Source organism: Olea europaea, unplaced genomic scaffold (genome assembly GCF_002742605.1).
Source record: "Olea europaea var. sylvestris unplaced genomic scaffold, O_europaea_v1 scaffold1749, whole genome shotgun sequence".
Taxonomy (NCBI): domain Eukaryota; kingdom Viridiplantae; phylum Streptophyta; class Magnoliopsida; order Lamiales; family Oleaceae; genus Olea; species Olea europaea.
The window spans coordinates 107850-122935 of NW_019235207.1; the positions used below are offsets into that span (position 1 = coordinate 107850).

At 33.2% G+C, this 15086-nt stretch overlaps 2 protein-coding genes across 2 annotated transcripts; both read left to right on the top strand.

The window, feature by feature from the left end:
* The first annotated feature begins 5130 nt into the window (after positions 1-5130).
* On the top strand, positions 5131-7120 carry LOC111377940 (pentatricopeptide repeat-containing protein At1g77170, mitochondrial). The gene has a single exon (XM_023001100.1). The coding sequence runs from the start codon at positions 5606-5608 to the stop codon at positions 7022-7024; it is 1419 nt and encodes a 472-aa protein (XP_022856868.1). The 5' UTR covers positions 5131-5605; the 3' UTR covers positions 7025-7120.
* Positions 7121-10065: 2945 nt separating this feature from the next.
* On the top strand, positions 10066-10898 carry LOC111377941. The gene has a single exon (XM_023001101.1). It carries the CDS (start codon positions 10103-10105, stop codon positions 10691-10693), a length of 591 nt encoding a protein of 196 aa, XP_022856869.1. The 5' UTR covers positions 10066-10102; the 3' UTR covers positions 10694-10898.
* Positions 10899-15086: the final 4188 nt, after the last annotated feature.

Consider the following 15086-nt stretch of genomic DNA (forward strand, 5'->3'; position numbering starts at 1 on the left):
TTAGCACCAATGGTGGTGCCATGATTTTTGGCTTGCGAGCCTGCAGCGGTTCATGACCTACAACAATCTCCAATGCGGAAATAGGTGAAAGAGAGCGGGAGCGGCAAATATAAAACAAAACTTTAAGTTGATCATTTACCCTTGCACATAATCACAAAAATATAAAGATAACAAATACAAAATAACATTTACAATAAATGAAGAAAAAATACAATTATGCTCGAGTTAACTAAAATTTTTGAAATACTCACCATTGTCTTCTTGGAAGAGATTGAACAATTTTCTTCGTAAATGATCTTGCATTTTGTCAAATATTGACAAAAATTGTGCATAAAAAAAAATAAAGAGTAAAGAATTTCTTTTAGTTTTTGGAACTGAAAATGTTGACCTCGTTGTTTTGTAGGGAAAGAGTGGCCAACGGCTCCTAAAGCATTTCACGTCCATGTAAGCCTACTATTGCACAATAGGACAAATCGTTAGCTCCACACGGCCAACTTCCAACTGTGGAGGAGGTGGTCGGGATTACTCCGACAATCAAGTCAATAGATTATATAAATATTTGAATGTGAGACGTGTTTTAGATGTAAGCCACTTATGTAAAAAGGGGTTCGGTTTTAGGAGAGTATGTGAAAAATATAGAGCGCAAAGTTATAGTTTTGGAACTCTTAACTTGCATTACCTGTGAATGACACAAAATTATGAGCTTTTATACTAGAATGAGATAAGTAAGAATCGTTGGATGAAAAGAAACATGACCTCATTCGAATGGCCAAGGCATTTTTCCATAGGCATCAATCAATCAAATGCAATTAGTTTATAGCCCTCTTTACCGCCCTAAACCTACTGCATAGGCCTTTAGACTTGACATTCTAACTTGTTATTATTACTATTGTATTAAATTGTCACATCAATCATTCATTGAAGATTTTACATAAAAAATTCTCTGCTAAGCCCCTACTTGACTCACTTCATCCACGTAACCACGTATGCTCCACCTTCCACATGTTTGGCCTCTTCATAAGGGTTCAACCAAATCAACACATGGGCCATATGACATGAATTGTGGGCCCAAACTCGCTTACTGTGTGACTATCATGTGGTCATATTTGAAGTCTCGTTGGAAGAGGCATAACAGAAAATAAAAGGATCAATATGTGTAAAAGATGAGGTTAGGTATTTAACTTATTATATTGTCAATTTTTCCCTTCAAAAATTAGCATTTGTATCTCAAGTGAGGAAATTTATGCTGAAGTTGACGGAATTTTGCAAAAAAGATTAAATATGCAAACGGAAAGAAAGGTTGAAGACTGAAAATTCAGATTTTAAAGGTTAAGGATTAAATGTTAAAACTTCTCAAAGAAAAATGAAAGCTGAAATATGTAAAGGAAAGAAAAGTTGAGGACTGAAAACTCAGATTTTAAAGGTTGGGGACTGAATCCCAGAATTAAGTACGGCCTGGCCCCCGCGGAGCCTCTCGCCCTCCGACAATGATTTTCACCGTCATACGGGTGATTGAGAATGTGAGATCAATTCATACGCAGTGACAAGATTTGTCTGAATTCGTTACACATATTTCTTGTTCTTGCCATATTTAGAGTCAGAAGCCTGAAATTGAAAAATCTTTGGAAAAAAATGGAGTCATTTTAATATGAGTGTAATATATTTCTTGGTGGAGGACTAAGTGAAGTATCTACCAAATAAGGCTCAAACAAGGGGGCTTAGTCAACATAACCAAGTTATTATTTTCAAGAAAAATAACAAAAATGCTAGAGGAATAAATGATCAAGCAAGTTGTGCAGTATTTTTTTTTATACAACGACACCATCAAAACACAGTTAAACTCCGTACAAAGTTTCGACTCTCCCATAGTGAGAGTTTTATGTTCACGTAATTTCTGTATTTTCTTCATTAGCTTCAAAAAATGACATGACAAGTGTCTTATCTCGATGTAATTTTAAACTCGTGCCAACATCTGCTGGGTCAATATACGAAATCGTGGTCTTTGAAGGGTTGATGGATTGCAGGGTTTACCCATGAATGAAATAAAAAGTTCTAAAGTTTAAGTTGGTATGAGCATATTAAGTTTTATGCTGCATTCGTTAAATGATCAAGACAACACATATGTTTAATTTATGTTTGTTATTGTTTTGACAATGCATGTTATTAATTTATAATCAATAATATTGTGTCCCACGAGATGCAAATCATTTTATGAACGTTTTTATCCAAGCTATAATGACAATATTTTCCATTTTTCAGTTATTCTCCTTCTATATAATTAAATGATTTATGCTATTGTTACAAGGTTGGAGACATGGATAAAAAGCAGGGGCTAAGGTGCATGGAAATCAAGGGTTGAGGTGCATCCACCTCAGTCCCTGTTTTGAATCTGTCACCAACCCTGTATGAGTAGCAGGGCTCTAATTAAATTGTTAAATTGTTGTCACGTGGTAAGTGGAGGATTGAAAGATAGACTTGGCGATTTCAGATAAAGAAAGAGAAATTAATATATATGTGATGTATTTTTGGATATTTTTTGTAGTTACTAGTATTCAATATGTGTCTTGCAAGTGATTTTGTAAAGGTGATGTGAGATTTTTTTGTCTGACTATTTAAACAATTACAGTTCAATCGAAAATTGTAATTGAAATACAATAATATTGTCAACAATGGCCTTAATTTCCTCATTTAGAAAATTAAATTTCACTTGGTTGACACTTACAAATTATCAACAATGACTTTAATTTTTTCTATTTAGAACATTTTTCCACATTCTTTGTGAGTGGATACCTTGTATTTCTTTCTTTACCAATCGACTACTTAGAAGATGGTAAATCCATAGACATGTTGATTTTTTTGTAACGGGATATGTATTCTCAATTAACATTTTTGTGAGAAAAATTCTCTCATTTCATCTAGTGTAATTCAATAATTCAATCTGAACATAAGCATCCTTTAAGAAAAAAATGCAATGTAACTTGAAAAGAAGAGCAAAAGATATCTCTTATCTTCCTTAAGGTGAAATCTTTATTGGTCTTATTGTAAATAACATGAAGTGATGCTTTACCCTGGTCATATATCATACTTCAATAATAAAAAATCTTCAACCATAATATGTTCATCCCTGGCTTGTGTACGAGCTTAACTTGGTTAATCCGCATATCTATAACTCCTCAATTTCAACTACTCAGAGTCCGGTGATGAACTCACATTTTGCGCTGGGGGATTCTTGCTTCTGTCTTCCTCTTTCTGGCACTTGCATTTCGACCTCGAATTCTCATTGTTGGTCGTGTCTCCATTGTACCCACAACCATAACCAATATCCTTATCCACTACAATCTCTTAGTGCATTTCGATTTTGCCTTTCTGATGGCTCAAAAAACAAACAAACACAAAAGTATAAGAATACAGAAATCAATTGTAAAACACTGGAAGGTCAACTTGTGAACCTATACACCATTGATGAGTAGTGACTTATAAAAAATATTTTTCTTTTAAGATAATAAATACAATCGTGCTACATATACATTCTCCTATACATTAAGTTTGACACTCTTCCATATGACATCCATCAAGACCATTGATTTCTACCGCACCTATCGCATTACTGTCTAGATTTTGACACATGTGGAAAAATATCAAGAAGAATGTAACAACAACGTACATATAGATTAATTCTAATGCATAATAGATATGTTGAGAGAAACACCTTTCATTAATAATGAGAAGAACAATAAAAGTTTTAGATAAACATTTGTTAACAACACAAAAAGTCTTACACCAAATTACAATATTTAAAAGAGAGATTTCTATTTTTTCCTAGGAATAGAATTTGGACTTTGTCATTTTTTTCTTAGTGATTCAGAATAGAAGAAGTATTCAAATATAAGAGAATGGATAGGGATTTTGATTTCTAATATCTTAGTCCTGGTATATTCCTTTTATTTTATTAGAAGGGTTTCTCTTGATTAAATAGAGAAAAAGAAAACTATTCTCTCTCCCTCGCCGCCTTCTCCCATTTCTTTGACTAAAGCTTCCTTCGCTTCATAGGCAAAATTCTTCATTCTTGAAAGTTCGTTTATTAGTTCTCTTATTTTCTTCTACATTTTGAGAGACGCGACATTTAAGTCATTGTTGGATAAATTGGAACATGAATCATATTTCGTTAACAAAAATATGTTCATGCAAATAAGGATAGAGTATTGACTTACTGAAATCATGGTATGTATATAATAATGAGCAAGTTACAACTTACTCAAATGTGGAAATAAGAAGGAGATGAAATAAAGCGAAATATACGAATGCGAATCTTCTTAAGATAGATTTTGCCTCCTGCATTGGTGTTAACAAGATCAAAATGGACAAAATACACGTTTCTATAGTACCGTATTAAACTTGTTGGGCTAACAAATGCTTCACCGTGCTCTTCAAGAGCAGAAGATATTGAATACGGAACTCAAAAATAATTTGAAATTTATTTTAACAAAAATTAGAGAAGGAAAGAATTATAAATCAATTATATGAAATTGATTTGGTGTGAAAAAATGAAATTAGAATAGTTCTATTTATAGATTTTCACGTGTCTCTTCAAACGGTCACATCTTTTTGGCACAATTAAATTTAACCATTCGATCGCACTATTTTTATATTTAATAGTGTAGATTATACCCTATTAAAAGATTATGACTTTTCATCATACACATTTTTGAATAACCACAGATCTCGAAATAATATGACTCCTTGATTTGCACCATTTGCAATTGAAGAGCCGCAATTAGTTATCGCACCACTGAAAACTTTTCTAATTCACTCCAATAAATATCCCATAATTCCAATAGTAGTATGTATTGTTTAAAGGCATCAACTAGAGTCTACAAAATAATGTCACTAGAAATGTCAGAGCAAGTTAGCGGATCAGAGAAGCCCTATGTACTGGGTTCTTGTGCAGCTGAAAATAAAAATAATCATACTACATGTACAATATTTGTTGACAATCATCATTACATTTATCCATTTCAAAAAAAAAATTTAAATAGTTTTTAAAATCAACTATCTAGATTTTGCCAAATCAAACATTGTCAACTATGATTGTACAAGTAGATTAATTAAAATAAAAAAACAAAGCTTCATGTAAAATTAATTTTTTTTGCCTTTTGATATGCAAATTAATGAATAGATAACTGGTATCAATGGAGATGTTAAAATATAACATCAAAATGATGGTGGAATTTTGCAGATATTTGGTTGACTCATCTTCAGTTCATTGTCCCAATTATCTATTAAATCCACCAATAATCAATCGAAATATTTCAGCACACCAAATAAAAATTCTTTAACTTTGAAAGATGTATGTACTCAAACAAGAACTTGTGCAATTGGTGATGAAGAAAATGAACTGTAAGTAGCATGTAACTTGGCGTGTCAATGCCCAGTTACATATAGCATGACCATTCAGAAAATTGGAACCTACCAAGGATCGAAGCCTTAGGCTACCGCCTAAGACGCGTAATACTTTGAGCTGCAGGTTTTCCAGTCCTTAATATATGTACATGCATTCATTACCATATCTATCTGTTAAAACTCTAAATGCAAGTCTAACCAACGAATGAAGTCACTTAATTTTTACCTCCATAAGCTCTACAGATCCCAAAATTTCAACAATATAAAAATTTCTTGCCATCTGAATCATTCTCTAACCCAAAGCATTCCACCTTTGTTGATTTCAGGGTCGAGTAAGGAGTCAGTCGATCCCAAAACATTACCAACTCAGTTATCTAATTGCACCAATTTAAAACAACTAAACCAAATTTATGCTCATATAATTCGAACCCATTTCCTTGAATTATACCCTTTTTCATTCCATTACAATGTTGTCATCAGATCATACACTAGGCTAGAGTCACCTGTTAAGGCACTACATGTTTACGTTGCCATGTCTCATGCTGGTGTCACGCCAGATGAATATACAATTCCAATTGTTCTGAAAGCCGCGAGCCAAAATTTCGATTATGTGTTGGGAAAACAAATTCATGGGATTTCAGTTAAACTTGGGTTGGAAACTAATATGCATTGTGAAAGTGGCTTTATTAGTTTGTATTTCAAGGTGAGCAAACATGAAGATGCACTTAAAGTATTTGAGAAAAGTACTGACAGAAAGCTGGGATCTTGTAATGCTGTTATAGGAGGGTTATCGCAGGGCGGACGTGCTAAGAAAGCGGTAGTGATGTTTATTGGAATGATGAGAAATGGGATTCGGCCTGATGATATCACTATGGTTAGCTTGACATCAGCTTGTGGAAGTTTAGGTGATTTAAATTTGGCCCTCCAATTGCACAAGTGTGTTTTCCAGGCAAAAATTGAGGAAAAGTCGGATATTCTAACGATGAATTCGCTCATTGATATGTATGGAAAGTGTGGCCGGATGGACTTAGCTTCTAAGGTGTTTACAAGAATGAAGGTGAAGAATGTGTCGTCATGGACGTCAATGATTGTCGGTTATGCGTCACATGGACATGTGGGAGACGCGCTAGAGTGCTTCCGTTGTATGAGAGAATTTGGGGTAAGGCCTAACTACGTGACATTCGTTGGGGTACTAACAGCGTGTGTGCACGGTGGGACAGTCGAAGATGGAAATTATTATTTTGACATGATGAAAAATGTATACGGGATTATGCCTGTGCTACAACACTACGGGTGCATGGTGGATTTGTTTGGTCGGGCCGGAATGCTGGACAAGGCCAAGGAGATGGTGGAAAATATGCCGATGAAAGCGAATGTTGTGATATGGGGGTGTTTGATGGGTGCCTGCGAGAAGTATGGTAATGTAAAGATGGGGGAGTGGGTGGCTAATCACTTGATAGAGTTGGAACCTTGGAATGATGGAGTATATGTGGTTTTGTCAAATATTTATGCAAGTAATGGTATGTGGAAAGAAGTAGAGGGGATTAGAGAGATTATGAAGTACAGAAAACTTGCTAAGCTTCCTTCTTATAGCTTGCCAGGAGTTGAATCTGGAAACCATTAAGTTCGTGAGAAGTCGTTTGGTTTACAGTGTATCCAAACTGGATTATTTCTTACTGCAAGTAATACTTCATTGTTCATTCCCTGAGAGTTACACTTGGGAAAATTATATAACTACTAACCTTTAAAGATATACTTTCAAACTTGACTAGCTTGTGGAATTCTTTCAAAAATTAGGTGGTATTAACTAAATAGATTAATTTCACAATACCATATAATTTATGGCCACAATTACGTACTAGTCATAAATCACAAAGCATCGCTGTCGCACAGTCATAAAATGTGGGCCACAATTCCAAGTATATTTCAAAACTCTTATTTTATATACTCATTTTCAACCACACATTTACATAATAAAATATTCTGCACATAAATCTAAATTTTTTTCTTGCTTTGTAGTTACACATTTTTCAAAAAATCACTATTTAAAACATTATTTTTTCAAAGTAATAGTTGTCAAACGGGAGCTTAGTTACACATTGTACATTTTATGTGTTGCAACTTATTTATCAATCACGAGTTATCAAGCTAATTGGTTACAACTTATTTTTGAGTCGCAAAAAATATTATTCATCTCTCCTACCCCACCTGTCGACGCCATCCAAAATGTCACATCACCTCTGATCCACAACCTCCCACCACAACCACTATGCCAAAAAGAAGTTTAAAAGGGAAAAATTGGACGCTTTATCTTCTCTAATCTCTTTCTCTTTTTAATGATGATACAAAACCCAATGATTAACCTTGCACAATGATAACAATTAAACTCTACAACTTAATAAATCATGAATAACATATGGATTTATATTGATAGCCTCTCTATTGAGTTTCCGGGAACAATCTAGAAAGTTAATTAATTAAAATCGGATATAAGATACCTATTTAACATGATAAGTTGGGAGTGAGTTTGACTTGTAATTTTATAATGGATTTTGCTATTTGTACACCACCTTGTTGACAAAAAGTGTGTACGCAAAACTTTATTGGATGAAAAAATAGCGTTTTTTTTGAAATTGTTGTCAAAGAAGCTGTCAAATGGGATCTACATTGTTTTATAATACCCCCATATGGACATTTAAACTATGGGGCTAAATAGCATTGTATTAAGTTTAGCTAATGAGCTCTACGCAGACAATGCATTCAAGCATCAAGTTGAGGTACGAATTATTATTATGTCGACTCATTTGATGATGAATATTGATGCAGAAATGTGTATCTCGATCCTCTTTATATCATATTTTAATTGTAATTAAATTGATTGGAAATGCAACCTTCACATTGTGTCCTTACTCCTTACATACTTATATTTCCCAACAAACACATATAGAATTACAATTTATATGCAAACATCAGAGTTTAGGACAATTTTCAAAACCAACTATTATGAGTATCGAAAAATAAATATCATCTAAGGACATCCCTATCATTGGATAAAGCACTACAAGAAAAATAGAATTTTGCAACTAGAAGAATTTGTGCCACACGTCTTTTGCAACGTGCACCTACATATTGTAGCCTTTGATGTTGCCGTAGAATAGACAAATACGACAACAAACAATTCACGGTGTAAAAGACATCACATGCACGTTGAAGTTTTCAGCTTAATCATACCTGATAAAGAAAGGAACCAAAGAAGAGGTGAATGGTCGTGCGACGTGGCCAAGCCCTTCCTCAAAATCGGAAGAAAAGTATTAATTGAGTGACTTGTTCAAATGGAGATAAGAAAGCATTAAATGAGAGTTCTATTGAAATCAAGTGAATGAAAAGATATGAACTTCTCTAGGACATCTTAATTGGACCACCAATAATTTAGGACTTAAATTTCCTGATTAATCCATCTATTGAACTTTCTTCAAATGTGGTTGGAAGCGTGCCAATGTGGCCGAGGTGGCTTCATTTAGCGTGCTTCTATTAATTATGATGTGCTTCAAGTGTTGATTGACACACTAATCATTCTATACAATCAAATACTGTTAACTATACATATCAAACGTGAAAAGCAATTAATTACAAATTATTGCTTTGATTTAAGCCAGAAATTTGTCAAGAGAAGGAAAAAACATAAATATACGAACAAATTTTAATACCCAATTGAGAGACCACTCTAAATAATTCGGTTTTGGATTCATACATAATGGAACAATTTTTATTTTTTTTTTAAATTAATTTTTAGTTTAAGAAAGATATCATTAGACATTTATTTAGAAATTAAGCTATACATTATCTTGAACCTTGTTATCCCTAAATCCGAAAATTACTAATCGTTAATGATTTTACTACTCCTAAGGATACTCAGAAAGTGAGAAACACAATTGTAAACCGAATACAAAGGCAACATAGGTTTTTGAAATTGCACAGTAAACCAAGAGACTGGTTCCAACACTCTTTCGAGCAACGGTTCATGTTTATGTTCTTTCAACTCGAGATTATACTAGAATTTCATTTGGTTATGTTCATGGAGATATAGATGCAACTTTAGACATGCCAAAGCTTGGTTACGAACACATATTGATACATTTTAATTAGTGAATCATTGACAATACAAATCCCAAAAATTTCTCACGTACAATCCAATTGACTCTAGTGACGGGCCAACCAATTATTAACACGTATAATGACGAGGTTACATGATTTTGTAATCTTTAGCTCCTAGTTTTTGCCACATGGTAAATTATCAATATATTTTCCATTGATTGGAGGTTTGGTCGTATGCTCTAGATTTCATTTGGATATGTTCATGGAGATATAGTTGAGGCTTTAGACACATCCTCTTGTATAGTAGGTTTAGAATAAAATATTCTTTGTTAGCCTTTGTTTGACTCCCTTCATACTCATTTTCTACTACACCTTAACATAATAAAATATTTTGTATGTAAATTTAAAACTTTTCTCTACTTTTGAGTCACACATTTTTCAAAAAATAATTATTCAAAACATTATTTTTACACAATAATGACCATCAAATATGGGCTTAATTTGATTTTTTGTTGAATCTTCTCTTTATTGGGACCTATAAATACATAATGGCCTCTCATCACTCTCTTCCAATCCAATCATACCTCTCTCTTAAACAAGAACAAGCATGGAGATTAAACCAAGCCCCGCAGCAGTAATAGCCAAGAAATTATGGCACATCATAAAGACTATTCTCTACATAATGAGAAAAGGCATCTCAAAGAGCAAACTAATGTTTGATCTTCACATGATCCTTAAACGAGGTAAAATAGCAAGCAAAGCCATAGGCAACCTAAGGCTCCACCACAACTACTCTACGTTCACTTGCCAGTCGGATGAAGTTCTAACATCATTCATATCGCCCGGAGAATATGAGTTCAGCTGCAGCAATAGCCCTGTCAAGCTTAAGAATCCCCTCCACCGCCACAGCCGTTATCAAGTAGCAGAAGAAAAACGATTGGCACGAAAAGTGGGTGACATTTTAAACCATTGTGAAATGGTAGAATCATCTCCATTGACTACGCTACCAGGTTTCGGATGCAGCCCATTAGTTCGCCAATTGAGGGTGTCTGACTCGCCATTTCCATTACAAGATGCAGAAGAGAATAACCACCAAGTGGACAAGGATGCAGAAGAGTTCATCAACAAGTTCTATAAAAATTTGAAGCAACAAAAGAGAATGGCTGCCTCGGAATCTCCATCACTATACCACATATAGGCTATATGAAATTTATATTCAAGAATTTTTTCCGTATATTTATACATGGCATATCCGGTTGAGCAATTAATTCATAATGGTTTTGTCAAAGATAAAGTTCTACGCAGCTACACAATCCTTCATCACACTCCTAATATTCATCAACTTCTTGAAAATTAGTATAATGGATTTATTTTATACAAACATAAATCTAGCTTGATTGCTATTACTTTGCATTTGTATCGTATGTATCAATATTTTGCATCAAACTCGGGTTGATAAATTATTTTTAGCTCCAAGTAAAAATCTTAATAGCACAACTCAGGAGAGAAAAATTATTGATCATGTCTCAATTGGAGCAACATCGAATATGTTCACGAAAAAATATATTTCGATTTAAAACATCACAAGTGCACGGTACATTAACAAGTAATAAAGTGGATGTTGAGTTCAACTATCGTCTTACGGGAATTGATTTAGTTCAATTTATATTACTATGACCTTAACCAAAACAATAAAAATGAGAGTGTTTGTTATGATGCAAATTATAACTAAATTAAATTACGTGTGCAATTATAAGTGATTTAACTAATTAAATGCAATTAATGATTGATGCAAATTGATGTGTTCTAATAAATGACGAACATACTAGAATCGTGAATCCCCATGCAACAATCCCTTTTAACCTTAGTTTTATACTTTGACAGCACAATTGAATTTTGACGAATCAATGTTCCTATTTTATTCATCAATCACTATTGAGTAATATTGAACATTTTCTCATATATAGGGATGTCAATAGATCGAGTCGAGCCGGCTCTGCCCGTAAACTCACACGAGCTCGGCTCGCGCTCATGAAGAGTCAAGCTTGTGGCTCTTTTTTTAATATTATAAATATAGAAAAACACAAATAATTTAATGCATTTTTAAAAAAAATAATTTAATGAAGACACTTTTTTTTTTATCATATTGTAATATTTTCTATAAAGTATTAAATATTTTTATGTAATGAAGACGATTTTTTTTTTTGAAATACATTTACAAAAAATACATTTTTTTTCGATTTCTTTTTAAAGTAGATAAAATGTAAACACTCCTCCTTTATCCGGGCTAGGGAGCAGCTACATCAATTTTAAGTAGGCGGAGTTAAAAATTGTACACGAACAACTTGTTGTAACGTGTACAATTTTTTAAATAAAATTAAATTTAACGATTAAAAAATAAGAAATTTTGATTTATATAATTAATATTATTAAATCAAATATCACTTACCTGACAACGTGCAATTTCAGCGTATTTATCTTGTAATAAAAAATGAGCGTCCTGTTAATCCTTCACGTACATTAATGCTTCCAAAACATCTTCTTTCAGTTGACTCCTGATATCAGTCAAAACCCTTTTACCTACACTAAAAGCAGACACTGAAGCAATAGTGCTAACCGAAGGTGTCAGTAGATCTTTTGCAATTGTAGAAACAATTGGCCAACGTATTTCATACTTTCGCCAGAGTTCAATTACTTTTTTTGAACTTTTTTTAATTGTTTTATCTATTGGCATATTATGATTGAAGTAATCAATTAATTTGACAGGTATCGCATTTTGAGTTACGGTCGATATTTGATGAGATGCAGGTGTAGATATGGTACTAGATGAACACATTGTAGTTGCATCATATCTAAATGTATTAACGTCTTGAAATAAATATATTATTTCGGCATTATCTTCTTCAATTTCAGTCGAAGGAGTAGGTGCAGAGGGTACCTGACTAACATTCGTACTCATTCGTTCCGCATATAAATAATACATTTTACATAATATTTGCTCTAAATTTTTATAGGTGATAGGTGTATCAAGTATTAAGGTTTTGTTGATTTGATCAATTATGTATTTTGTTCTCGATATATTATAACGGGGGTCCATTGCGCATGTTAAAGAAAATAACATAGGCAGTTCTTCCTAATATTTTTTAAACTTTAATTCCATAGCAATTATAATTTCACTAAAATCATGATCATTTTTATATTTATTGAATTTGTAAGCTAGTTCATTCCAAGTAATTATGCTCGCAACGAGAAGTGAATTCAGCCATTCGAGTGCTTTATCCCATAAAGTATGTAGGAATAACTTTAGCCTAATAGCATCGTCTGAAATTCCTTGATACCTGAAGTGTTAGCACATATCCAAGAATCGGGATATATGTGTATGTGGATTTTCATTAGCCATTTTGTAGAAATGATGCCTATTCTAAAAGATTTGGATGACTTTTGTTTTCAGCTGAAAGTTGGGATATATTTCTTCTTAAAATATATTTTTTATCCTTTTATTAATATCTTTGCCCCGGTAGACTCATTCCTAACCCTTTCTCTCTAAAAATGATTCCTTCATAGGAGAAGCATATCTCCGTCAATTTTCTTTTAGTTTTGATTTTCAAAACGTCTGTTGAAAGCTCAACCTTCAATTTTAGGAATTTGTTGAATGATCAAATAAGCTCGCAATTCTTAGTTCAAACTGTTGCAGATTTCAACTTAGTTGTTTTAATTTTTCTCTCTAATTCCATATAGGCTATAGCTAATAATTTCCTGAAGTATTTGAAAAAGATACTAGAATTTTCTTTCCTTATAGATACTTCGTTTTTTAACACAAAAACTCTTTCCCACCCCAACCACTACTCTCCTCTCTTCTCGTTGATTCTTCGTTGTTGTTATTCTCCTTCTCCAGTAACTAAATCTATTTTAGTACAAGATCCAAGTAAGTTAGTAGGGCAACAAGCTATGAGTGTAAGCAATTTTGGGGCGGCATGTTATTACGGTCCAAGTTAAGAATTATCAATGGAGCCCCTATCTTGCGAGAGGCATGTTATAGATAAAGTTCTACATAGCTCATACAACTCTTCTTCACAATCCTAGCTAGCATGCATTAACTTATTACTATTACTATTCATACCACAAATAATAGTAAGTAATTATTTCCCCATAGCTATCAATAATTTTTATGTTTTGCCATTTACAATCATCATAGAACTGTTCTTGAATAATAGTAAATAATCATTGCAACTTCAAAATTTAAAAAGAACTTCGTGTTTTTTGACGAACTATGACTTTTCCACGTTGTACAGTAAGTCCCATGTAGACCTATGATAAAGAGTTGGTTGGAATGCTCTGTGGTTTAAAATGGTTAAGGCTCCATCAATAATTAAAGAAGAGTCTCTCTCAAGCATTTAAAGGTGCCTAAACGCCGCTTTCTTCCTCCACGCGTTCCATTCTCTATTAACGAAGTTCTAATCATACAATGTATACTTACCCACGCTTTGATGTTTTTGTGGTATGCACTCGCGCGCGCGCGTGCACACACACATATATATACACATGACAGATACATCTATTTCGTGTACCTAATTACTTGCATCGTCTACAATAAGATTGAGAACATATTGCACTTTTCTTATTTTTCCTTGTAAGTTTATTATGATTTTGAATTTGATTACAGGCTCATGTGAAAAAGAATTCAAAAATACACGATAAAATATGATCATCGTATAAGATGTCATAGCAAGTATCTAATAGTAATGTTATAGCAAGTAAATAATAACAGTAACAATTGCGAATAGCATAGTTTTTGGTTTTTCTTTCCAAAAATAATAATTTGCTTTCACAAATAGAAGCATTTTATATTTTCAAAGTAAAACATTCATAAATATAGTAAATATGAGTGCTTAATATCTTTGATCAGTTCAAAGTAATAATATAAAGAATTATTTTGTTTATCTTATAAAAATGATTAAAATTTAATTTTTTTTTAATTAAACCAATACTCGAGTTAGCATAGGTTAGTAAGAACAAAAGGGAATAAAGAATTTATTATTATTATTATTATTTGCCCCTCAAGGCACGGCTCAACTGGTGAATTAATCAACATTGTCTTGCTTCCAGCGGCAGGGTGGAGAGTTCGATTCCTGGTGGGAACCTACGGCCAAAAAATTTGTTATGGAGCAATTATTGTGGAAGAGGGTCTCTTATGCGCAGAAGTGTACAAGTATTGGGGGGAACCTGTGATCCAGTTGAGGCATAACCCGCGATTTACCCCCTCCAAGGTTCTAGGGACAAAGGTCTTGGGGGTCCAGGATTTAGTCTGATGTAAGTTGGGATACCTGGATATCAAAAAAAAAAAAGGGAATAAAGTACAACTCGAAACACGAACACGGTCAGAACTCCTACACAATAAACTTAAAAAAGAGTCAGAATCATAAGAATAAATTAAAAATTTCATATGCTCATGTCATCAAGCAGCTCGTAAAGTATTTGATAAATTCATGACCGCTGTTTGAACTAGCTTACGAAGATTCTCATATCTTATTAGAGCCAAATAGTATATCACACTATTTGGGAAGATGCTACACCTACATAAGGGTGTACGT

What these genes read in the sequence shown, in the direction of transcription:
- LOC111377940 (XM_023001100.1), top strand. Translation starts at nt 5,606, where the DNA reads ATGAAGTCACTTAATTTTTACCTCCATAAGCTCTACAGATCCCAAAAT.
- LOC111377941 (XM_023001101.1), top strand. Translation starts at nt 10,103, where the DNA reads ATGGAGATTAAACCAAGCCCCGCAGCAGTAATAGCCAAGAAATTATGG.